General features: G+C 42.5%; 2 protein-coding genes across 5 annotated transcripts in view; both read right to left on the reverse strand.

The window, feature by feature from the left end:
* Nucleotides 1-2270: 2270 nt before the first annotated feature.
* plekhj1 (pleckstrin homology domain containing, family J member 1) overlaps nucleotides 2271-25451 on the reverse strand; it is a 423983-nt gene continuing 400802 nt past the window's right edge. Inside the window, exon 8 of the mRNA XM_078198363.1 lies at nucleotides 2271-2282. The gene's annotated coding sequence lies outside the window, so the exon portion shown is untranslated. The remainder of the gene's footprint in view (nucleotides 2283-25451) is intronic.
* Nucleotides 5629-25451, reverse strand: part of ap3d1 (adaptor related protein complex 3 subunit delta 1) — a 95568-nt gene continuing 75745 nt past the window's right edge. For all 4 annotated transcript variants that reach the window (XM_078198358.1, XM_078198355.1, XM_078198359.1 and 1 more), the window contains 7 exons: nucleotides 24721-24768; nucleotides 21164-21353; nucleotides 20127-20215; nucleotides 19955-20040; nucleotides 10502-10623; nucleotides 8410-8489; nucleotides 5629-6342 (listed from right to left, as the gene is read on the reverse strand). In XM_078198358.1, the coding sequence (XP_078054484.1) occupies nucleotides 6244-6342; nucleotides 8410-8489; nucleotides 10502-10623; nucleotides 19955-20040; nucleotides 20127-20215; nucleotides 21164-21353; nucleotides 24721-24768 (714 nt within the window). In that variant the 3' untranslated portion in view covers nucleotides 5629-6243. The remainder of the gene's footprint in view (nucleotides 6343-8409; nucleotides 8490-10501; nucleotides 10624-19954; nucleotides 20041-20126; nucleotides 20216-21163; nucleotides 21354-24720; nucleotides 24769-25451) is intronic.

Genomic DNA, 25451 nt, shown 5'->3' on the forward strand with positions numbered 1-25451 from the left:
ATTAAGGATCCCACGCACCCCGGACATTCTCTCTTCCAGCTTCTTCCATCGGGAAAAAGATGCAAAAGTCTGAGGTCATGTACCAACCGACTCAAAAGCAGCTTCTTCCCTGCTCCCATCAGACTTTTGAACTCGCATTAAGTTGATCTTTCTCTGCACCCTAGATATAACTGTAACACTACATTCTGCACTCTCTCATTTCCTTCTCTATGAATGGTATGCTTTGTTTTGTATAGTGCGTAAGAAACAATACCTTTCACTGTATGCTAATACATGTGACAATAATCAAAATCAAAATTAAAAAATCAAATTAGAAAGATAGAAAGTTAACTTCTGTCTCTACACCTTTGCTTGTTCTTTCAGATTTCTAATATCCATTTGTTTTCTTATTAAGCTGTGACTCATCCATAACTTAATTAATCACGTGAAAATTCAACAGATGTATCACATGTCACCTGTATGTCAGTTATAAAACAACATACAGCCGATTAAGCCACATATTCGGCTGCTGAATGGAGAAATAGAGGCTCTGTTGCCAGAAAAGCTCCGAAACATTAAGTTTTTTTATTAGTGTCACAAGTAGTAATGGCGTTACTGTGAAAATCCCCTCGTCGCCACACTCCAGCGCCTGTTGTGGTACACTAAGAGAGAATTTAGCATGGCCAATGCACCGAACCAGCACGTCTTTTGGACTGTGGGAGGAAACCGGAGCACCCGGAGGAAACCCATGCAGACACGGGGAGAACGTGCAGACTCCGCACAGATAGTGACCCAAGCTGGGAATCGAACCTGGGGTCTCTGGTTGCTGTGAGGCAGCAGTGCCAGCCATTTTGCCACCTCTGCTGTGGTGGTTATATACCTGATGTGTGCAGGAGACATACCTGATTGTTTCATATATGACTGCCTTAAAAGCATTTAACAATGATTGTATTGTACAATACCTGTATTAAATATTATGTTTCGTTCCACCTTTTGGTGTGGGTGAAAAAAAAGCACAGAGGGCTGCTTTAGTGAACACAGCATTTGCTTCAAAAAGTTTATATTGAAAGTAGCACTTCGAACACAACTTGGGATGAATCATCAGTGTCCTAAGGCATGTAGCAATCACCTGGTGGATGTCCACAGTACAAGGTAGGAACATTTGTCAAAGTGTCAGTAATTTATATTTTAACTATAAGCAGTAGGAAGCTTTTTTTAAATAGATTGTTAGCAAAACTGTAGAATCATAAACATTCCTGCATAGAAGGAAGTTACTTAACCCTTCATCCCCAAGCTTGTATAAGCTCCACATTATAATTTTGGCCCTCTTCTTCAATGCTAAACTAATCTTGGCTAATACGTGACCTTGTTCTGTGGCACTAAAACAGTCATGTACAATTATTTTGTTTGGATGATTGATGAAAATTAATTGATAGAGCCGTAGAATCCCTACTTTGAGGGCCCATTAAGTCTGCACCAACTCTGAGAGGACATCTTAGCCATTGAACCCAGGCCCCTGGCACTGTGAGGCAGCAGTGCTAACTACTGTGCCACCGTGCTGCTCATGTGTATAATATCCTAATATTTCTGTCTTATTGGTTTATAGAAGATATTGCAGCTGATTAATTTTATTTGCTGCTCCCCCAACATTCAAGTCTGAAAGTTTCTAACGAATAAACCTTTCTTATCAAAGTTGAATCAAAACTTATGCTGCACTGAAATCTCGAAAGTTGTAGAATCATAGAATATTCTAGCACAGAAAGAGGCCATCTTTGTGCTGTGGGAGACTTAAAGAAAGAATTGGCCATCAGTAAGATTCATTAACCCTGTGATATGTATTTCACAAAGCACCCAATAAATATATAATCATTTTTACTAATCCTTTTTCTCAATTTTAGGACAAAATCCAAACCAATGTCAAATAAAACTCTCTTACTCAAAAGCAACGATCTATGCTGTAGAGGGTTTTTGTGTTTTCTCTCTCATGCACCTGTGAGTACAGTTCCTCTGTACCAGAATTATCTTGGTGTAAGCAGACAGCGAAAGGTTGCATGTTGCTACCTCAGTTGGATGGATTTGTCAATTGGACCACATACAGCTTACATTTTGGGCCTGGTACAATGACTTCTAGTCTTCGGATTTCTCCTGCTTGTATTAACCATTATAGAATCTCTTAGTGTCAGGGTCAATTCCCCAGCTACCATTGTGATGGGCCACAGTTTTGCTGGGAGGTAAGTATTGAAAATAAGGAATAATTTTAATAAAAACCGAAATACTGCGGATACTGGAGATCTGAAATTAAAAATGAAACAGAACTCAGCGGGTCTGGCAGCATCTGTGGAGAGAGAAGTACAATAGCAGCTCATTAGCTGCCAGCAGGAAGTTCCTTTTAAAAGAAAATAATGAGCAGTGAAACAATATAATCGGATCAATTGGCGACACCGAATGTGATCTTTTGACAACAAGTTTACTATTTACATTTTAAGGCACAGTGGTTAGCACTGCTGCCTCACAGCGCCAGGGACCCGGGTTCTTTTCCAGCCTCGGGTCACTGTCTGTGTGGAGTTTGCACATTCTCCCTGTATCTGTGTGGGTTTTCTCTGGGTGCTCCAGTTTCCTCCCACAGTCCAAAAATATGCAGGTTAGGATGATTGGCTATGCTAAATTGCCCCTTAGTGTCGGGGATTAGCATGGCCATTCAACCTAACCTGCACATCTTTGGACTGTGGGGCTAGGTAGATAAGGCCTGGGTTGGGATTGTTGTCAGTGCAGACTCGATGGGCTGAATGGCCTCCTTCTGTACTGTAGTGATTCTATGATAATATCCTTCAGAAAGAGGTTGGTTCTCAATTTCTTGTTTTTAAACTCCATTCTTCCAAAATTCTCTTATACAGACTGGAATTAAATGTCAGCTATTAAAATCTTATGGTGTCATTCATTATGACCACACTTAAGGTAGAGATGTGTTTAACAGTGTGCGCGACTGTGAAATTAAGAATCAAGACTTGCATTTATATGGAGTCTTTTATGACCTCAGTACATCCCAAGGCACCTTTCAGCCAATGAAGTAGTTTAAGTATAGCGACTGTTGCAATGTAGGAAATCACGTCTGCACTTATTCGATTGCCAAGTAATTGAGTGGGACTTGGGGCAAATGTGGAGCCATAAATCCACTTTTACTTCGGCTGTAAAAACTTAATTACCTTTTTAATGGTTGGTAAGTCATCTGTGCAACAGGATGGCTGGCACAGATGCAGAAGACAAGACCCGGGGCCAGGATATTAAAGATCCGTATCACCAGATCTTTGAATCATGCGATATTGAATTTTCCAACTGGCCTTTTACACTAATCTAATGCGCACTTGTACATTCATTATCCCAATTTTACTATAATGTATGCAAAATTACAGAGAGAAAAGGTCAGGCCCAATTTTTGATGTAAAATGCACAGTAAAAGGATGACATTCTCAGCAATTCGGGACCTGAGTTCATGAAGCTCAATTGCGGAACAATTCCATGTCCTTTTTCTGAAAATGACTACTTGACTGAGAATTCAGGCGAATACCCACTTTCCAGAGAGCGGTCATAATTCTTTCATCTTCTATGTCAGGGTTATTTAGTAAATAAGTCATTGTTGTGCGCACCACACCACACAATTTCTGCCATTGATAGGCCTAACTAAACCAGTAGAGGATATCCAATTGCAGGACTAAGAATTGACAACAGATTTTAAACAGGCTGTGCGGAGGCTGCTGGGTCAATTGAAATTTTCAAGAAAAATCCAGAGATCATTGTAAGGCAAGGGTATCAAGGTAAATTAATGCGAGTTGGGGTGAATTAAGTTGATGTACAGTTCAGTTGTGACCTTATTGATCGGTATAGCAGACAAGTTTGAATTGTTCACTCCTGTTTCGTAAGTAAATGGCAGGAATGGAAGCTGGACACATCCCATAATATTTGATCCCATCTTATTTCTGGTCTTTCTGATATTATTCATTCATTGAGTACCATCACGGTTTTAAAATTGAGCTACCAGACCGAAGGAGGCTCCCTGAAGTCATAACATTTCTATGCTTTCCATTTACTAGTGCATTAATGTACAATGGAAGTAAAGCATTTTCTGTAAAGATGACAACCATCTTTTAGTTAGAGGACATGCTGTTCTAGAATGCAGGATTGGGAGCTTCTGGGACTGTTACCATTTGCACAACATGGCCCCACAGAAAGAAGTTTTAAAACCATTGCAGTCCACCTTCTGTCGACAGCACTCAACATAGAAAACCCTGCCTTCAGCTCATAACATGGGCTGACATTCCCAATCCTGTACTAAAGGAGTGCTGCATTGTCAAGACATTTCAAATTCCGGTGCCATCTGCATCCCACAGTGGAGATGGATGTCAAGGCACTATTTGAAGTGGGATTTTTCCTGACATACTAGGCAAACATTACAAAAAAAAACTGGTCATGATTTCACCGCTGCCACAGAATAATTGCTTTGATTACCTGCACAAGTTACTGGGCTTCAGAAATAATTCGATGGGTGGCATGTGTTATGTATCTTGGGGCATGCCCCTTTAAAAGAACAGTCAGGTGACCTGGGACTTGAGCTCCACCCTAGGTGGAGCTTGCCTCCGCAGTCTTATGCTGATTGTGCCAGGATAAAGATGTGTTAATGAACTCCTCCAGTTAGTTCACTACCACTGACCTCGTGATTTATTATTAGTTTCAATATCAGATCTCAATGTGATATTATAGGACAATATGCTACACAAATTCAGTGTTTAACTATTTCTGATTTTTTCCAATCCAATCATTTATCTTTCTCTCCATTTTCTATTCCACTTTTCCCCCCTCTGTGTGCTTTCAATTTGGCCAACTTTTATTCCATTCTTTGCAAGGATTGAATTTTTTAAGTCATTATTCATTGTACTCGGCTTATTTGCATCAAGGGTTATCCAACAGTGATGCTGGCTATGAAGTTACTTCAGAAATTCACACCACAGAACCTGTGAGACTGATGCACAGCAAAAACTTCCAAGTAACAAAAAGACCCAAGATTTGCGGTAAGGAAGTGCATATTCTAAACTATAAGCAAGATAGACAGACAAATAAAGTCTGTGTGGCCTTTCAATGTCAGTTCATAGTTTCATATGAAAGGGGGGGGGAATAAAAAAACTCCCTACAATCCACTGGAGAGTGCATGCCAGCTAACACCAAGAAATGCTGCAATGTAGTAAGTTCAAAACCATTTGCTTGAATGAGGGCAGGACGGTGGCACAGTGGTTAGCACTACTGCCTCAGGGACCCGACTTCAATTGCGGCCTTGGGTGGCTGCGTGGAGTTTTGCACATTCTCCTGTGTCTGCGTGTTTCTCCGACAGGTGCTCCGGTTTCCTCCAGAGATGCGTGGGTTAGATTGATTGACTATGCTAAATTGCCCCTTAGTGTCAGGGGGATCAGTAGGGCAAATACACAAGGTTTCAGGGACAGGGATTGTCATTGGTGCAGGCTCAATGGGCCAAATGGCCTCCTTCTGCACTGTAGGGACTCTATGACAAATTAGGCCAAGATAGAAAGCACGTTCTGCAATAGGATGAAAAATAAATGGTGGAGAGATGGCTCTGATATTTTTAAAAAGCAAGACACCAAGAAGGTTTTATATTTTTATTGATTTATCGACACAAAAGATACAGCAGCTTGTCATTATTTTTTTTTTAACCTCCAAGAGGGAATGTTGATAGTAAATAATTTTAAACACATTGTTCAAAATCCTAGGATTAACACACAGGATTCCATGAGAGAACTCTACATGCTAAATTGACAGTTTTGACCATCAAACAAAACACCACTATTTTTGGAATAAACATTTAATTAAGACAAATTTAAAGTAAATGTCCAGCCTCTGACACAGGCTGGCAGACTACTCTGGGTTCACAGCTGCTTGCACAGCACCACTACAGTTCAATTCTTCAGGAATGCGGTATCAATTTGAAATACACAAACCGGTTCAATACACTCTAGGAGTCTGGATATTTGAACGGCTGCTGGTCTCAGTAACCGGTATAATACACATGGTTGCATTATGAGATTGTGGTGAAACGATATGTGGAGTAGTGGCCAAAGAAAACAAAAAAAAACCTTGAACACGAGATTAGGATGTCTAACTGCAAATGACCGTGAAGATAAATAATTCACATGCCTTGTGTTAAGTAGCTCATGCTTTCAGGGGAAAACATAATACAGTTCTAGTGCAATTTACAACGGCTCAGCACTTCTCTGTCAATGTCTGCTTCAATTCATCAAGTAGATTCCCAAGAAGAGTAGAATCGCTGCATTTCCCATCCACAGAGACGGAGCTATCTCCCTATTGAAAATAAAATTATGTTTCCCACTTTAGTATAGAGTCAGTTCACATGTTTACAAGCTCTAACTTGACAAAGTTTACCTTAACATTCAATGGGCTGGGATTATCCTCCACGGTGCTCTCCGCAGCAATGGGGGCAGCGCGCCGCTCTCGGGCGGCAGGACCCGTGGCCCCTTTGTCGTCAACAGGATTTCCCGTTGAAAACACCCCTCTCTGTCAGAAAACCCGTGGCAGGGGTCCGCCATCAGCGGGAACTTAAGATCCCACTGGCGTAAACACCAACAAGATTTTGGTGAATATTTCAGTTTGAAGAACATGGTGAAATCATGAGTTTCCTTAATTAAAGTTGACAAATGCAATGCTCAGTGTGACCAAGAACTATTAAGCCAAAGCTTTATCATCTGTGCGGGGGCAATGGTAGGGTATTATAACCAGCCCCTCTACTGACTGATGCATTTGTTCAGGTGTGATGCCTTTTGCGGTCAAAATTTGTAAAATTCAACTCTCTAGTCTTATACCACCCACTCGGGCTGCTGACATTTTTGGAACTTTGTCAGTATGATTCAGAAGAGGGGAGAATATCAGAAAAATTACATAATAGTGGGAATGGGACCAGAATTGGCATTGGAACACTGATCCTTGCTCCCATAAAAAAAGCTCTCATTGGCAAACTCTCTGCCAACATTTAGAGCTCTCAAGACCAGGAGATGCAACACAGATGGGCAGCACGGTGGCAGAGTGGTTAGCACTGCTGCCTCACAGCGCCAGGGTCCCAGGTTCAATTCCGGCCTTGGGTGACTGTGTGGAGTTTGCACGTCCTCCTTGTGTCTGCGTGGGTTTCCTCCGGGTGCTCCAGTTTCCTCCCACAGTCCAAAGATGTGTGGGTTAGGTTGATTGGCCATGATAAATTGCCCCTTACTATTAAGGGATTAGCAGGGTAAATACGTGGGGATACTGGGACATGGCCTGGGTGGAATTGTTGTCGGTGCTGACTCGATGGGTCAAATGACCTCTTTCTGCACTGTAGGGATTCCATGATTCTATGGTCTCTTACAGGTTCCAGTCATGGACAACATGTAGATTCTTGTCAATAACAGAATCAACACAGATCAGCTGCAACGGATATATGAAAGGATACTTGCAAAGTATTACACACATTTTAAAATTCTGAATTGAAGTAGGTATTCCAGACTTCCAAAAACATACACTGAACACCCTTAGAAAATCAGAGTTACTGAACACAAGACTTAATTCTACTCTGTTTACACTGTCCTCTTGGATCCTAAACCAAACCAGCCATTTTAAAGCATAAAGTTATATACAATAGCTCTATGGAGTTTCTGAAGAGACGTCATCTTGGATTTTAATCTGCAGCAAATTTGGAACCAGTACAAATTTAGGGGAGGTGATGGCCTAGTGGCATTATCGCTAGCTGAGTTTCTGAATTAATAGTCTAATGTTCTGGGGACTCAAGTTCGAATCCCACCACGGCAGATGGTGGAATTTGAATTCAATAAAAATTACCCGGAATTAATAATCTACCGATGACCATGACACCATTGTCAATTGTTGGAAAAATCCATCTGGTTCACGAATGTCCTTTAGGGAAGGAAATCTGCCGTCCTTACCTGGTCTGGCCTACATGTGACTCCAGAACCACAGCAATGTGGTTGACTCTCAACTGTTCTCAGGCAACTAGGGATGGGCAAAAAATGCTGGCCAGCCAGTGATGCCCATGTTCCATGAATGAATTTTAAAAACCTGCAGATTCCTCCCTTTCAAAAAGAACAATGTGTTCATCGTGGCATTCTACAGGAGTAAACCAAACCAGAAGTCTGCGAGGTAAATAAGATGGCTACACAAACAGGATGTGCAGACAGCTTCACCCATTTCCAGGTCTTAAAACTAACTTTCTGATTAGAGAAGTCAATTTGCAATAATTGACTAAATGTTCTTGATGGGCTTCAACTAATGGAGTCTCATTCCAGCTTTCAGAAGCTGATGGGACGATACACAAGTAAAAAGGATTCTGACAAGGATACATCACAACATTCGACTGATACTCACCACTTTCACCAAAAGACACATGTGATGACCCTGGATAGAACGGCTATACATTGATGCACATGAATTGATTCGTTCCACAACTGTGAGGATGGAAAGAAAAATAATTTCAAGCACAATATACAATTTCAAAATCATTTTCTAGAGAAGAAGAAACTCATGTTTTTAAAAAAAATGTAGTTTAAATTTCCTATTGCTTTAAAAAGATATGGATAGTACTAAAAGTAAAAAATCTTTAATTGCTATGAAACTATTTTCTAATTAAGCACAAGAGGCTGAGAAAACACTTGGAAATGCATCTTCCTAGATTGGGGCTAGGAGAGAAAGTTTCACATTATAATCTAAACCTTCTCAAACACAGCTTCAATCAAAACACTGCATTCTTCAGAAGGTAATGACCCATCATTATGTTCAGTCCCAGCATCACAAGAGCTGTTTAGAGGGCTCTTTGCGTTAATGGATAAGAGGGTATCACCAGTAAATTCAAAGAAATTTTATGAAATGTTTATTTATTAGTCACAAGTAAGGCTTACATTAACACTGCAATTAAGTTACTGTGAAATTCCCCTAGTTGCCGCACTCCGGCGCCTGTTCGGGTCAATGCAACTAACCAGCACATTTTTCTCACTGTGGGAGGAAACCGGAGCACCCGGGAGGAAACCCATCCAGACACGGGGAGAACGTGCAAACTCCACACAGACAGTGATCCAAGCCAGGAATCAAACCTTAGTCCTTAGTGCTGTAAAGCAGCAGTGCTAACCACTGTGCTATCATGCCACCCTTATTATAGACTTTATTTAATTGTCTGAGGATGTTCGATCCACTCTGACTGGCCCCTTTTCCCCCACAATATCCCTGTCAATTTAGCATTTAGTGATAGTATTGCAGTATATTCTCAGGTGCCCCAGTATTAAGATGTGCCGATAAATGGCAAAAGCATTTGTTTAGCACTGTGGGCAGATAAGTATAGATGGAATGACCAAAGTTTCAGTATTGAAGATCAAGTTCCAGCAGAATGCCAGTTATCCCTCTTTTCACTGAATGATGGATCTCAACATTCAATTGGGGTTCGAGTCCAGAAGATGAAAGTTAATTTTGTCCACTGTCTAAAGGTAATGACCTACTTCAGGTGTGATTTATTTAACTGTACCAGAATGAAGCATGTTCTAATCAGAATTTTGAGGTTGCCTCTAAAGTCAGCTTAAAAACTGGTCCATGGAGTTTTTAAAAGAACCGTGAGGGGGTAACTAATGTAAATGGAACACAGCGAACATATAAATTGAATGGACTGAACATTGAACTGGTCTGGTACATTACTAATATGCATTCAGTAAATCCAGCATGCATGTACACTGCTAACTGGTATGGCAGTTTTTCTCTCCACTATTTCGGCAAGAACAACCCCTCAATTTCACAGGAGGTGTGCAGTGCATCAGTCTTAGGCAAATAGGAGTTAATAATCCTCAATCCATTGTACAGAGAACGCGACAAGAATGTTACAATTGCTTAGTGTGTGAGATTAACTCTGATGCTGCATATCTACGTGCTATTGGCCAGGTTACGTAGGGAATGTATCATGTGCATGGAAAATTAGTGCCAGTGTCAAACATACTTCACAAAAGATGTGCTGGATTCAGCCAATTTTTGAGGGAGCCACAGTTTGGAAGCAGTAGGTAGAAATATCACATACGTTGGAAACTGCACGTGTCAAGTAAACACGTACTGTTGAAAACAAATTGCCAGTTGAGAATACTTTTGTGGTGGACCGAAAAAACAGCCAGTGCCATTCGCATTCCAGAACACTTTGTCTCCATTAAACTGATGGCGGGAAGCTGCATTCAGCGACTATAATACTTTTTTTCAGCTTCCACTAACATGTGAAAGACCAAGTACATTTTCTATGGGCTTCAAGCTTTCCACAATGGCTCAGAATTGATCAGCTGGCAATTTGCGGAGCTGTGATTTCCAGTCTATTTACAACCAGCTCTTAAAAAGTACAATGTCAGCTGTATACAGACCATCGACATTCAAAGGAATCTCAAAGTGTGAATACAGCAAAACAAACATCTCTCTGTGCATTGAAAAAAAAAAGTACCTGAGAAGTGGTGATGAAAGCAAATCTTTGCCAGGAGGAGCTGGAAAGAAATACTTATTCCATCTACTTTTATCGAACACATCTTTAGTTCACCAGATTCTAGCAATTTTGCAAATGCGTCACTGCAACAATAAAGAGGAAGTATTTAGAAATGACACTGAAAGATCCTTGATTACAGAGTAAAGGGAAGAAAGAACTAATTTGTAAGGCAGAGATGTCAATACGTCAAAAAGCAGCACAACATGAGTTTACACGGCGAGCATAAACAATTCCCCAAAATTAGCCTCAGCAGGAGAAAACTTTTATTTTAAAAGTTTACCTGTACTTTGCCATTAACTGTCCCATATATTTGTGGCCAGTGAATTCTTGTTATCACCAGTTGAAGAACAGTTAAAACATTAAACTGTTAATTTAGAAAAATTTCCTGCAAATTAACATGTTCTAATCAGAATTTTGAGGTCGCCTCTAAAGTCAGCTTAAAAACTGGTCCATGGAGTTTTTAAAAGAACCGTGAGGGGGTAACTAATGTAAATGGAACACAGCGAACATATAAATTGAATGAACTGAACATCGAACTGGAAATTTGGAAATCACAGGAAATTTGCTACAGCTCTTCGGGGGGGGGGGTTTAAACTAATTTGTCAGGGGGATGGGAAAAGGAGTTGTAGTCCGGAGGTGAGTGAGTGTAGTGAGGTACTGGGAAGGTTATCATGGTCAAAGGTGGGTACCAGCAGACAAGAAGGTGGGTTGAAGTGTGTCTACTTCAATGCAAGGAGCATCCGAAATAAGGTAGGTGAACTTGGGGCGTGGATTTGCACTTGGGACTACGATGTTGTGGCCATTACGGAGACATGGGTAGAACAAGGACAGGAATGGTTGTTGGAAGTTCCGGGGCATAGATGTTTCAGTAAGTGTAGGGTAGCTGGTAAAAGAGGTGGAGGAGTGGCACTGTTAATCAAGAAGAGTGTAACGGCTGCAGAAAGGCATTTCGAAGGGGATCTGCCTACAGAGGTAATATGGGCTGAGGTTAGGAATAGGAAAGAAGCGGTCACGTTGTTAGGAGTTTACTATAGGCCCCCAAATAATAATAGAGATGTGGAGCAAGAAATTGCGAAGCAGATTATGGATAGGTGTGGGGGTCACAGGGTAGTTGTTATGGGGGACTTTAACTTTCCAAATATTGATTGGAGCCTTTATAGGTCGAATAGTTCGGATGGGGTAGTTTTTGTGCAGAGTGTGCAGGAGGGGTTCCTGACACAATATGTGGATAAGCCGACAAGAGGTGGGGGCACATTGGATTTGGTAATGGGAAATGAACCGGGCCAAGTGTTGGATTTGGTTGTGGGAGAGCACTTTGGAGATAGTGACCACAATTCGGTGTCTTTTGTTATTGCAATGGAGAGGGAGAGGGCCATGCGGCAGGGCATAGTTTACAATTGGGGGAGAGGTAATTATGATGCAATCAGGCGGGAATTAGGAAGCATAGGATGGGAACAAAAATTGTCAGGGAAAGGCACTAATGAAAAGTGGAACTTTTTCAAGGAACAAATACTGCGTGTCCTTGATAGGTATGTCCCTGCCAGGCAGAGAGGAAATGGCCGAGTGAGGGAACCATGGTTCACAAAAGAGGTGGAATGTCTTGTCAAGAGGAAGAAGGAAGCATATGTAAGGTTGAGAAAACAAGGTTCAGTTGGCTCGTTGGAGGGTTACAAGTTAGCAAGAAATGAGCTGAAAAAGGGGCTTAGGAGAGCTAGGAGGGGGCATGAGAAGTCCTTGGCGGGTCGGATCAAGGAAAACCCCAAGGCTTTTTACTCTTATGTGAGGAATAAAAGAATGACCAGGGCGAGGTTGGGGCCAGTCAAGGACGGCAGTGGGAATTTGTGCAAGGAGTCAGAAGAGATAGGAGAGGTGATGAATGAATACTTTTCTTCGGTGTTCACCAAGGAGAGGGGCCATGTTTTTGAGGAAGAGAGGGTGTCACAGGCTGATAGGCTGGAGGAAGTAGATGTTCGGAGGGAAGATGTACTAGCAATTTTGAATAAACTGAAAGTTGATAAGTCCCCTGGGCCTGATGAAATATATCCTAGGAGTCTTTGGGAGGCAAGGGATGAGATAACAGAGCCTTTTGCATTGATCTTTGCGTCCTCACTGTCCACAGGGATGGTGCCAGAGGACTGGAGAGTGGCGAATGTGGTTCCCCTGTTTAAGAAAGGGAATAGAAATGACCCTGGTAATTATAGTCCGGTTAGTCTTACTTCGGTGGTCGGTAAGTTGATGGAAAAGGTCCTCAGGGATAGGATTTACGACCATTTAGAAAGATGTAGCTTAATCCGGGATAGTCAGCACGGATTTGTGAAGGGCAAGTCTTGCCTCACAAATTTGATAGAATTTTTTGAGGAGGTAACTAAGTATGTAGATGAAGGTAGTGCAGTTGAAGTCATATACATGGATTTTAGTAAGGCGTTTGATAAAGTCCCCCATGGTCGGCTTATGAAGAAAGTAAGGATGTGTGGGATAGAGGGAAGTTTGGCCGATTGGATAGGTAACTGGCTATCTAACAGAAGACAGAGGGTGGTGGTGGATGGAAAATTTTCGGACTGGAAACCGGTTACCAGCGGAGTGCCACAGGGATCAGTGCTTGGTCCTCTGCTATTTGTCATTTTTATAAATGATTTGGAGGAGGGGGCTGAAGGGTGGATCAGTAAATTTGCTGATGACACCAAGATTGGTGGAGTAGTGGATGAGGTGGAGGGCTGTTGTAGGCTGCAAAGAGATATAGATAGGATACAGAGCTGGGCTGAAAAATGGCAAATGGAGTTTAACCCTGACAAATGCGAGGTGATTCATTTTGGTAGGACAAATTTAAATGTGGATTACAGGATCAAAGGTAGGGGTCTGAAGAATGTGGAGGAACAGAGAGATCTTGGGGTGCATATTCATAGATCTCTGAAGGTTGCCACTCAAGTGGATAGAGCCGTGAAGAAGGCCTATAGTGTGTTGGCGTTCATTAACAGGTGGTTTGAGTTTAAGAGCCGTGGGGTTATGCTGCAACTGTACAGGACCTTGGTGAGACCACATTTGGAATAGTGTGTGCAGTTCTGGTCACCTCACTATAAGAAGGATGTGGAGACACTGGAAAGAGTGCAAAGGAGATTTACCAGGATGCTGCCTGGTTTGGAGGGTAGGTCTTATGAGGAAAGGTTGAGGGAACTTGGGCTTTTCTCTTTGGAGCGGAGGAGGTTGAGAGGAGACTTGATAGAGGTTTATAAGATGATGAGGGGGATAGATAGAGTGAATGTTCAAAGACTATTTCCTCGGGTGGATGGAGTGGTAACTAGGGGGCATAACTATAGGGTTCATGGTGGGAGATATAGGAAGGATGTCCGAGGTAGGTTTTTTACTCAGAGAGTGGTTGGGGTGTGGAATGGACTGCCTGCAGTGATAGTGGAGTCAGAAACTTTAGGAACATTTAAGAAGCTATTGGAAAGGCACGTGGAGTACTTCGGGATGATAGGGAGGAAATAGCTTGATCTGGGTTTCAGACAAAGCTCGGCACAATAACGTGGGCCGAAGGGCCTGTTCTGTGCTGTACTGTTCTATGTTCTACGTTCTAAACAGTTATAAAACAGTTATAGCTGTTGTTCTTAGTAGCTGGCAACCCTACACCCTAGCTATGACTGTAACACTATATTCTGCACCCTCTCCTTTCCTTCTCCCCTATGAATGGTACATTTTGTCGGTATCGCGTGCAAGAAACAATACTTTTCACTGTATCCCAATACATGCAACAATAATAAATCAAATCAGTGCCACATTCATTGCCCATCCTTAGTTCCCCAAGATAGTGGGCACTTTCAAGAAATAATAGTTAACAATTGAGACACCCACAGATCAATTAATTGGCCAGCAAGAATCAATGATGAAGTGGAACTGGAGTCACATGTAGACTCTGCTAGAAAGGAGTCATCAGGTTCCTTTTATTAAAGATTTTAGTGAACCAGTTGGGTTTGAGAACATGCTTTCATGCAACTTTCTTCACCTGTCTGCCCACAAATCAACCAATTTATTAAAGTTACAACTCATCAGAGGGTGCATGCTCAGTATCGTAATCATTAAATGATAATGCTCTATTGGCTAGCATACCCCAGTTAGGATACATCACGTCTGCTTTTACTGGTCACAGGTTCAGAAAGTTACAAGATTTATATTAAATTAAAACAAAGTTCTGGAAACACTCAGCAGGTCTGACCAGCACCTACAGAGAGAGAAACAGAGTTAACATGTTGAGTGTGATGGGTTTAAACTATTGAAGGGGGGCGGGGGTGGAGGAGAAAGAAGAATAAAAAGATCGGGAATAGGGTAGAGGACAGGAGAGATTAAATGACAAAGATGGCAAGGGAGTGGCAGTGGTTGTAGCAAAAAAACAAAGCATTCATCCAGTGTATGAAAGGCAGAATAAAAACAGCTCTATCTAAAAGCATGATGAAGAAAAACAGGATTAAGACTGGCACATGGCAAAAAAACAGAATCAGAATGAGGGAAGAGTTCATGGTCTGAAATTGCTGAACTCAATGTTGATTCCAAAGGCTGTAAAGTGTCTAGTCTGCAGATGAGGTGCTGTTCTAAGAGCTTCCATTCAGCTTCACTAGAACACAGCAGTACACAGAGGATAGAAATGTGGGCATGGCAACAAGGTAGTGAATTAAATTGGCCAGTAGCTGGAAGCTTGGGATCATGGTCTGCAAAGCGGTCACCTAATCTGTGTTTGGTTTCCCCAGTGGAGAGGAAGCAGCATTGTGAGCAGCAAATACAGTATACTAACTTGAAAGTAGTACAAGTAAACTGCTGCTACACCTGGGTGTTTGGGGCCTTAGACAAGAAGAAAGGGGAGGTGAAAGAGCAGGTGTGTTACATTCCCTGTGATTGCATGGAAAGGTCAAAGGTTTTGGGGGCGACCGAGGAGTGGACCATGGTGACATTGAGGGAATAGTCCCTTTGGAATATTGACAGGAGGGGGAATGGTGTGCTTAGTAGTGGCATCATGTTGGAGGTGGTGGAAATGGTGAGGATGATCCTTTGAATGTGGGGGTTAGTAGAGTGGAAAGTGAGGACAAAGGGAACCCTAGTGTGGTTCTGGGGATGGACGGGAAAGGACGAGGGAAGTGTAGGAAATGGGTCAGACACAGTTGAGGGCCCTGCCGACCACACTGGGGGAATTCGCAGTTGAAGGAGGAAGACATATTAAAAGCACTTTTGTTAAAGTTGCAGAAGAGAAACTGGGAGAATGAAATGGAATGGAGTCCTTACAGGAGGCAAAGTGTGAGGAAGAATAGTCGAGGTAGTGGTTGAGTGTTGGTAGGCTTATCATGAATATTAGCAGACAGCCTATGTAAAGCTGAGAAATAGTTGAAAAATAGAAGCAAAGTTGATGAAGTTTCCAGTTGCGGCAAGAGTTGGAAATGGCACTGATACAGTCATCAATGAACCAGAAAACAAGTTGAGGACGGACTGGAACAAGCAGTGGTCCACATACCCCACGAAGAGACTGGGATATCGAGGACTAATGCTGGTACCCAAAAGATACTCCTTTTACTTGGAGGAAGCAAGATAGGTTAAGGAGAAACTGTTCAATGAGAGAATAAGTTCAGCCAAGCAGACAAAGGTGGTGGTGGATAAGTACTGCTTGAGCCTCTGCTCAAGGAAGACTATTAGACTATTCTGCTCCGGGCTGATGTTGTGGAGAGAGATTGAAAGTCCATAGGGAAGAGGAGGCAGACAAAGACTGGAAATAGTTAAAATGCAGGAAGGTCTCAGAAGAGCCTGGGGCAAAAGGCAGGATTAAAATTTGATGATCAGCCATGATCATGATGAATGGCAGAGCAGGCTCAAAGGGCCGAATGGCCTACACCTACTATTTTCTACGTATGTTTCTATGTAAGAGTCACAGATGTAGGTAGTGAAAAATTGGACAAGGAGGCGAAAAACAGAGTGAGGGCAGGAAGAAATAAGTTCAGTGGGGCATGAAAAGGCTGAAATGAAGGTCAACCAAGAGAGTCCTGTTTATAGATTATGAAAAGGAGGTAAAGCAGATTGATATTAGTCATATTAGTGTTGTATCAAAAATACTTCTCCAGGAGTTAAACAGGAGACCCTGTCCAAGTTTGGCGTTTCAAGACCCCGTTTGCTTAGTTTTCAATTAATAGACTTTTTTAAAGCAAGATCTTTCAATTCCTGCAAAATTAATCAAGGTTGTCTAATATACTTAAAATAAAACACTTGCAACATCTCTCAAACACTGATGCTGCTGTGTACAAAAAACATTGGAGCTATTCTGTTGCTGCAGACATTCCATTATAATGTTGAGTTATTATTGCAGATACAAATATCAGGGATTAAAACGGAGAAGATGGGAGTGAGGAAGATTTCAATAGGAGAAGTAGGCCATTTGGCCCTTCGAGCCTGCTCCACCAATTAACATGATCACAGCGGATCCCCTATCTTAATGTCATACTCCAGCGCTCTCCCCATACTGCCTGACACCTCTAGTCTTGAAATCTATTTCCTTCTTAAATATATTCAATGATTTGGCCTCCACAGCCTTCTGTGGTAGAGAATTCCATAGGTTCACCACCGAGTGAAGAGATTTCTCCTGATCTCCGTTCCTTGTTCGAGACAACAAGATCTCTGCATCCAATCTGTCAGAATTTTATACATTACTAGTAGAATTCTTCTAAATTCCAGTGAATACAGGTCCAATTGACCCAATCTCTCCTCATATGACAATTCTGTCACCCTAGGAATCAGTCTGGTGAAACTTTGCTGCAGTTCCTCTATGGCAAGTGTAACCTTTCTTAGATAAGGAGACCAAAATTGCATAGAATACTCCAGGTGTGGTCTCACCAAGGCCCTGTACAGCTGCAGTAACATATCCTTGTTCCTGTACTCAAGAGCTCTTGCAATGAAGGCCAACATACCATTTGCGTTCCTGATTGCTTGCTGTACCTGCATACTTGCTTTCAGTGACTGGTGTATCAGGACACCCAGGTCTCTTTGTACGTCAACATTCCTCAACCTATCACCATTTAAATAACACTTTGCCATTCTGTTTCTCTATGTGAAGTGGATAACTTCACATGTATTCACATTATACTGCATCTGCCACGTATTTGCCCACTCACTCAACTTGTCTAAATTACCTTGAAGCCTCTTTACCTTCTCCTCACCGTTCACATTCCCACCAAGTTTCGTGTCATCAGCTAACTTGAAAATATCACCTTTGGTACCCTCATCCAAATCATATTGTGATGTATATTGTGAATAGCTGGGGCCCAAACACTGATCCCTGCGGGACGCCACTAGTTACTGCCTGCCACTTTGAAAAAGGCCCATTTATTCTTGCTGTTTCCTGTCTGCCAAGCAATTCTCAATCCATGCCAATATTACCAACAATCACATGCACTTTGATTTTGCACACTAACCTCTTAAATGGGACTTTAAAAGCTTTTTGAAAATCCACATACACTGTGTCCACTGGTTCACCCTTATCTATTCTACTAGTTAAGTCCTCAAAAAACCCCAGTTGGTTTGTCATACATGATTTCCCTTTCATAAATCCATGTCGACTTTGTCTAATCCCACTGATATTTTCTAGATGTCCTATTATCACATCCTACTGACGTTAGGCTAACCGGTCTATATTCTGTTTTCTCCCTCCTTTTTAAAACAGCAGGGTTACATTTGCCACCCTCCAATCTGCCAGGACAGTTCCAGAATCTACAGAATTTTGGACTAATGCACCCACTATTTCCATGGCCACCTCCTTTAGTAATCTGGGATGTAGATTACCAGGCCCTGGGGATTTCTCAGCTTTCAGTCACATTGATTTCTCCAGCACTATTTTGCTAGTAATATTCATTTCCTTTCATTTCTCCTTCTCACTAGACCTTTGATTTCTGAGCATTTCTGGTGTCTTCCTCCATGAAGACAGAACTGAAGTAGTTGTGTCATTAGTCTGCCATTTCCTTGTTCTCTATTATAAATCCCCCTGTTTCGCACTATAAGGGACCTAATTTGTCTTCATTAATTCTTTTTCATATACTTATCGAAGCTTTTACGGACACTTTCATGTTACTGGGCGTTTACTCTCATACTCTATTTTCCCCCTCTTATGTCCTTCTTTGCTGAATACTGAACTTCGCCCAATCCTCAGGAAAAGTGAGTGGCGAGGGTCTGGCAGATGAAGTACAATGTTGGTAAATGTGAGGTCATCCATTTTGGTAGGAACAACAGCAAAATGGACTATTATTTAAATGGTAAAAAATTGCAGCTGTGCAGAGGGACCTGGTATCCTTGTGCAGGAATCTCAAGGAGTTGGTCTGCAGGTGCAGCAGGTAATTAAGGCGGCAAATGGAATTTTGTCCTTTATTGCTAGAGGGATGGAGTTTAAAAACAGTGAGATTATGTTGCAGCTGTATAGGGTGCTGGTGAGGCCACACCTGGAGTACTGTGTACAGTTTTGGTCTCCTTTCTTGAGAAAGGATATACTGGCACTGGAGGGGGTGCAGAGGAGATTCACTCGGTTGATTCCGGAGTTGAGGGTTGGCTTAGGAGGAGAGACTGAGTAAACTGGGGCTATACTCGCTGGAATTCAGAAGAATGAGGGAAGATCTGACAGAAACATATATTATGAAGGGAATAGATAAGATAGAAACAGGGAAGTTGTTTCCACTGGTGGGTGAAACTAGAACTAGGGGACATAGCCTCAAAATAAGGGGGAGCAGATTTAGGACTGAATTGAGGGTTGTGAATCTGTGGAATTCCCTGCCCAGTGAAGCAGTTGAGGCAACCTCATTGAATGTGTTTAAGGCAAGGATAGATAAATTTTTGAACAGTAAAGGAATTAAGGGTTATGGTAAGTGGAGCTGAGACCACAAAAAAAATCAGCCATGATCTTATTGAATGGCGGAGCAGGCTCGAGGGGCCAGATGGCCTACTCCTGCTTCATGTTCTTATGTTCTAAAAACCAGACGTTCCAATTGGAGGATTGCGGACTTCAAAGGCATAGCTTTACATGAATGAACAAAAAAAAACACTAGCTGTTTTATTTATTAACCAGTAAAAAAGTAATATACTACCACATCATATTGACCACCACAGGATTTAACGATCTAGAGTGCATATTCAATTGTACAAATATACTGTTGCAAATAACTGGGAAGAGAATAAATGCACATTTACCCAAGACCAGTGAACAATCAGGTGAGCATGTGATGCAAAGTACCACAAGCCTGATTGCGCATTTGACTTTTCTATTCTCATTTCCATGACTTCATTTTTATTTCCATTTCATGATTATGTAATGAAGTAGCATTTTTATTTGAACTGTTTTGGGATCCGCTGATGTTCTTGTAAATCAGAACTTTCCCAGTAAAACAGAAGAACTTGAAAACAAACCTATAACAAGGCGTCGTGATCATGTACGAAGTGCAAGTGAAGTGCAACTTAAAATCAAGTTTTTCATGAGAAGATCCATCATCTGTCTGGAAAAAAAATAGTATTATGAAAGACTTGAATGCAACTCGAGGAAAATGCAGAAACAGAAAACCTATCCAACGCTTGAACTTACTTTTACTATAAACGTAAGGGTGCCTTTCAGCTTCTGTGGCATGACTATGCTTTCCACAGTGAACACGAACCGAGCTTCATTTGATACTTCTGTAGAAATAAAATGGAATTCAACAGATTAGTTTTCTCGGAATCATAAGATTCAAAAATAATTCAACAGCCATTAATTGATGGCCAAGGAAATATACAATGCTCAAATGGTTTCAGAATTTCATCATAACCCAAGAATCCAGTAAATTCCCCATCTGCTTTGGAAATATGTTGCCGTTCCTTCATCATCATTTGGTCAAAATCCTGGAACTCCCCAAGTGCTCCTTCAGACCACGCAGACCGGAGAAGTTCAAGAGGGTGGCTCACCACCCATTATCGCGTGGACAGCTAGGAACGGGAAATAAATGTCTCCCACATCCCATGAACAAGGAAGGAAAAAAAAATGGGTTTGTGTTGCAACCTTCCAGCATGCACGGAATTCCACCGTTAGAAGCTGTAAGGATTCCCATCCCTTTTCAGCAGTGTGTAGATTCCACCACTAATACTTATAGAGAACAAAGCAAGCATGGCAATACTAAATGGCGGCAGACCACATGCACAACTGAGCGGGGGATATCATAGAATCCTTACAGTGCACGAGGCCATTCGGCCCATCGAGTCTGTGCCAACAACAATCCCACCCAGGCCCCATCTCCGTAACCCCATGTAACATCGTTAAAATGAAACTGGAAAATGGGGGAAATACGCAGGGCATGACAAAATCCATAAAGCCGAGATCCTCCCTGACAACTCAAAACATTAAGCTGCCCAGTCTTTTGCAGAGATGCTGACTCATATTTTAAGCTTTGTATGTATTTCAGATTTTTAATTCCCTTTCTGTAGGTGTACATTGTTGCCTTGGTTCTTCAGGTATCTAATTTGTTGTAAAGCTCAGGGAGTTTAAGACTAATTTCTAGAGCACTGCTCAAATAGTTAGGAGTTATCCCAAAATATAATCCTAGAAGCAAACTAAATTACTCATCACGGTATGTCAATGAAGTGTCTCACCTGGTGGAAGCTGGAAAGGGACGGATATACCATCATGTATGGAGGACCCTTCTGGTCGAACCAATTTAGTGTTGAGAGAGTCTAAAACATTGAACTCCATTGATTTCAGATAACCGTTACTCTGATTTTCAAAGATAACTGATACAACAACTTGACTTCCATCCTGAAGATTTCCTTGAATATCATACATCTGGTAAAAGGTTCAAAAAAATATTGTTCATTTGAATAATAATTTTACATTACAAAAATATTCAACATACTCAGTACGCTAATCAATCCCCTATGTTATTGCACAAGGAGAATAAAAACTAAGCATAATGTAATGCTCAAGGAGGAACAGTGAGAGAGGAAAGGGGGAGAAAATAAGACATGCCGGAACAGAGAAAAGAATCAGCAGCAAACATTCTTAGCTTGGGCGTTGTCAGCTGTCATTGCTAAGTATGCATTTCTTTGACAGGTTGGTTGTGTCCAGTTTGCCTATAAATGCTGGTCGAATTTGAGGTTGTTAATCTAATCTTTAGAACATTCCATCAATGAGAGTTCTTGGGTTTGAGACAGCAGGGGCTGAGAAAGATGCTGAACATGACAGACCTTTACATTCCGGTAATAAGCTTCGACTTTGCTTTTTCAGGTAATTAGTAGAGGGGCTTTCCGAACCAGCAGGATGGCAAAAAGAACTTTTTCAATCCATCAACCCCACTGGAACAGACAGACTGCAGTTAAAGACTGCATAAAGCACAGTAGTCTTGAAAACATTCTTATAGAGAGAGCTATGTAGGAATTTTTCCTGCTTCAAATTAAATGCATGTGACATTATATAGGGCAGCTACCTAATACTGAAAAGGAACATCACAGCACCACCTATAGGCACAACTAGTACGACAGGTAACTTCCAGCATTAAAAAAATACACAAATAAACGTGAATCTATTTGTCAGACTAATAATGGTAAGAAGTTTAACAACACCAGGTTAAAGTCCAACAGGTTTATTTGGTAGCAAAAGCCACACAAGCTTTCGAGGCTCTGAGCCCCTTCTTCAGGTGAGTGGGAATTCTGTTCACAAACAGAACTTATAAAGACACAGACTCAATTTACATGAATAATGGTTGGAATGCGAATACTTACAACTAATCCAGTCTTTAAGAAACAAAACAATGGGAGTGGAGAGAGCATCAAGACAGGCTAAAAAGATGTGTATTGTCTCCAGACAAGACAGCCAGTGAAACTCTGCAGGTCCACGCAACTGTGGGAGTTACAAATAGTGTGACATAAACCCAATATCCCGGTTGAGGCCGTCCTTGTGTGTGCGGAACTTGGCTATCAGTTTCTGCTCAGCGACTCTGCGCTGTCGTGTGTCGCGAAGGCCGCCTTGGAGAACGCTTACCCGAATATCAGAGGCCGAATGCCCGTGACCGCTGAAGTGCTCCCCAACAGGAAGAGAACAGTCTTGCCTGGTGATTGTCGAGCGGTGTTCATTCATCCGTTGTCGCAGCGTCTGCATAGTTTCCCCAATGTACCATGCCTCGGGACATCCTTTCTTGCAGCGTATCAGGTAGACAACGTTGGCCGAGTTGCAAGAGTATGTACCGTGTACCTGGTGGATGGTGTTCTCACGTGAGATGATGGCATCTGTGTCGATGATCCGGCACGTCTTGCAGAGGTTGCTGTGGCAGGGTTGTGTGGTGTCTTGGTCACTGTTCTCCTGAAGGCTGGGTAGTTTGCTGCGGACAATGGTCTGTTTGAGGTTGTGCGGTTGTTTGAAGGCAAGAAGTGGGGGTGTGGGGATGGCCTTGGCGAGATGTTCGTCTTCATCAATGACATGTTGAAGGCTCCGGAGGAGATGCCGTAGCTTCTCCGCTCCGGGGAAGTACTGGACAACGAAGGGTACTCTGTCCACTGTGTCCCGTGTTTGTCTTCTGAGGAGGTCGGTGCGGTTTTTCGCTGTGGCGCGTTGGAACTGTTGATCAATGAGTCTAGCGCCATATCCTGTTCTTATGAGGGCCCTCATAAGAACAGGATATGGCGCTAGACTCATTGATCAACAGTTCCAACGCGCCACAGCGAAAAACCGCACCGACCTCCTCAGAAGACAAACACGGGACACAGTGGACAGAGTACCCTTCGTTGTCCAGTACTTCCCCGGAGCGGAGAAGCTACGGCATCTCCTCCGGAGCCTTCAACATGTCATTGATGAAGACAAACATCTCGCCAAGGCCATCCCCACACCCCCACTTCTTGCCTTCAAACAACCGCACAACCTCAAACAGACCATTGTCCGCAGCAAACTACCCAGCCTTCAGGAGAACAGTGACCAAGACACCACACAACCCTGCCACAGCAACCTCTGCAAGACGTGCCGGATCATCGACACAGATGCCATCATCTCACGTGAGAACACCATCCACCAGGTACACGGTACATACTCTTGCAACTCGGCCAACGTTGTCTACCTGATACGCTGCAAGAAAGGATGTCCCGAGGCATGGTACATTGGGGAAACTATGCAGACGCTGCGACAACGGATGAATGAACACCGCTCGACAATCACCAGGCAAGACTGTTCTCTTCCTGTTGGGGAGCACTTCAGCGGTCACGGGCATTCGGCCTCTGATATTCGGGTAAGCGTTCTCCAAGGCGGCCTTCGCGACACACGACAGCGCAGAGTCGCTGAGCAGAAACTGATAGCCAAGTTCCGCACACACAAGGACGGCCTCAACCGGGATATTGGGTTTATGTCACACTATTTGTAACTCCCACAGTTGCGTGGACCTGCAGAGTTTCACTGGCTGTCTTGTCTGGAGACAATACACATCTTTTTAGCCTGTCTTGATGCTCTCTCCACTCCCATTGTTTTGTTTCTTAAAGACTGGATTAGTTGTAAGTATTCGCATTCCAACCATTATTCATGTAAATTGAGTCTGTGTCTTTATAAGTTCTGTTTGTGAACAGAATTCCCACTCACCTGAAGAAGGGGCTCAGAGCCTCGAAAGCTTGTGTGGCTTTTGCTACCAAATAAACCTGTTGGACTTTAACCTGGTGTTGTTAAACTTCTTACTGTGTTTACCCCAGTCCAACGCCGGCATCTCCACATCAAGACTAATAATGTACAGAGCTCCCTTTCAAAACCATTCATTTCCTTGAATAAATATCTTGGAACAATGATTGGAAAAGCGTGCTGTGGCTCAGGGAAAATAGGTCAGAGGAGTGACTGACTAAGGGCCTGTTTCCTCAAGCAATGCAGTTCAGTCACAGCCCCTTTCCCTGCCATGCTCGTACACCAATCATAAAGAACTCTGAAAGATAATAGGATCATGTGCAATTAAAGAAAAATAATCTGCTAGCAGCAAAGGAATGATATCCGACTGCGGATGCGCAAAACAGGCCACAACCTAAACTACATCGTTTCCCCACCTGCAGGAAGGTGCAAGCATGTGGACGGATGAAGCAAGGCAGGGAAGACTGAAGAAATATTATTCTGGAGCTACTTCAAAGTATGTACTGCTTCACATAAAATGCAACTTGTAGAACAATATAGACTCAAATATTATGGCACTCACCATTTTAACATAAGAATTTTCTGCTAGAAGGCAGTAGCTGGACATCGGCTGCAAAATATTAAGAACATCAGTGGAACATACAAAAATGACAGGCAGGTAAACAGCCATCCGTCTATCAGCCTGTTTAACACAGTTATAATTGGACTTCTGCAACCTCTGGGAATGGGCGAGAAAACACAGGCCAATTTGGGGGCAGTGTGATTTGGTGGAGGAGAGAAACAGCAAAATTCCTCTCCACCTTCCTCAGGCAATCGAAGTACGATTGAATCACAGACAGTTTCACATCATAGGATACCTAGCCCACCCCAACCAAACACAGCCCATTCTCTCGCTTGTAGGAACACAATAAGTTTATAAGTTTACTTATTTCTTAGTCACAAAAGCAAGGCTTACATTAACACTGCAATGAAGTTACTGTGAAATTCCCTCCGTCGCCACAGTCCCAGAATGTGGGAGGAAACCGGAGCACCCGGAGGAAACCTACGTAGGCATGGGGAGAACGTGCAAACTCCACACAGACAGTGACCCGGGAATCGAACCCGGGTCCCTGGCGCTGTGAAACAGCAGTGCTAACCACTGTGCTACCGCGCCGGCCCATTTCTGCCATAATTTTTGGCATAAACTGGCAACTTACTGCGCTGTTCTGGAGAACAGCCTAATATCCAACATAATTCTGTCTTATATAAAAGACTTACAGAATTCATCAGCTTGACTGACCCCTGTTGAAATAA

This window comes from Mustelus asterias, chromosome 26 (genome assembly GCF_964213995.1).
Source record: "Mustelus asterias chromosome 26, sMusAst1.hap1.1, whole genome shotgun sequence".
NCBI classification, from domain to species: Eukaryota; Metazoa; Chordata; class Chondrichthyes; order Carcharhiniformes; family Triakidae; genus Mustelus; species Mustelus asterias.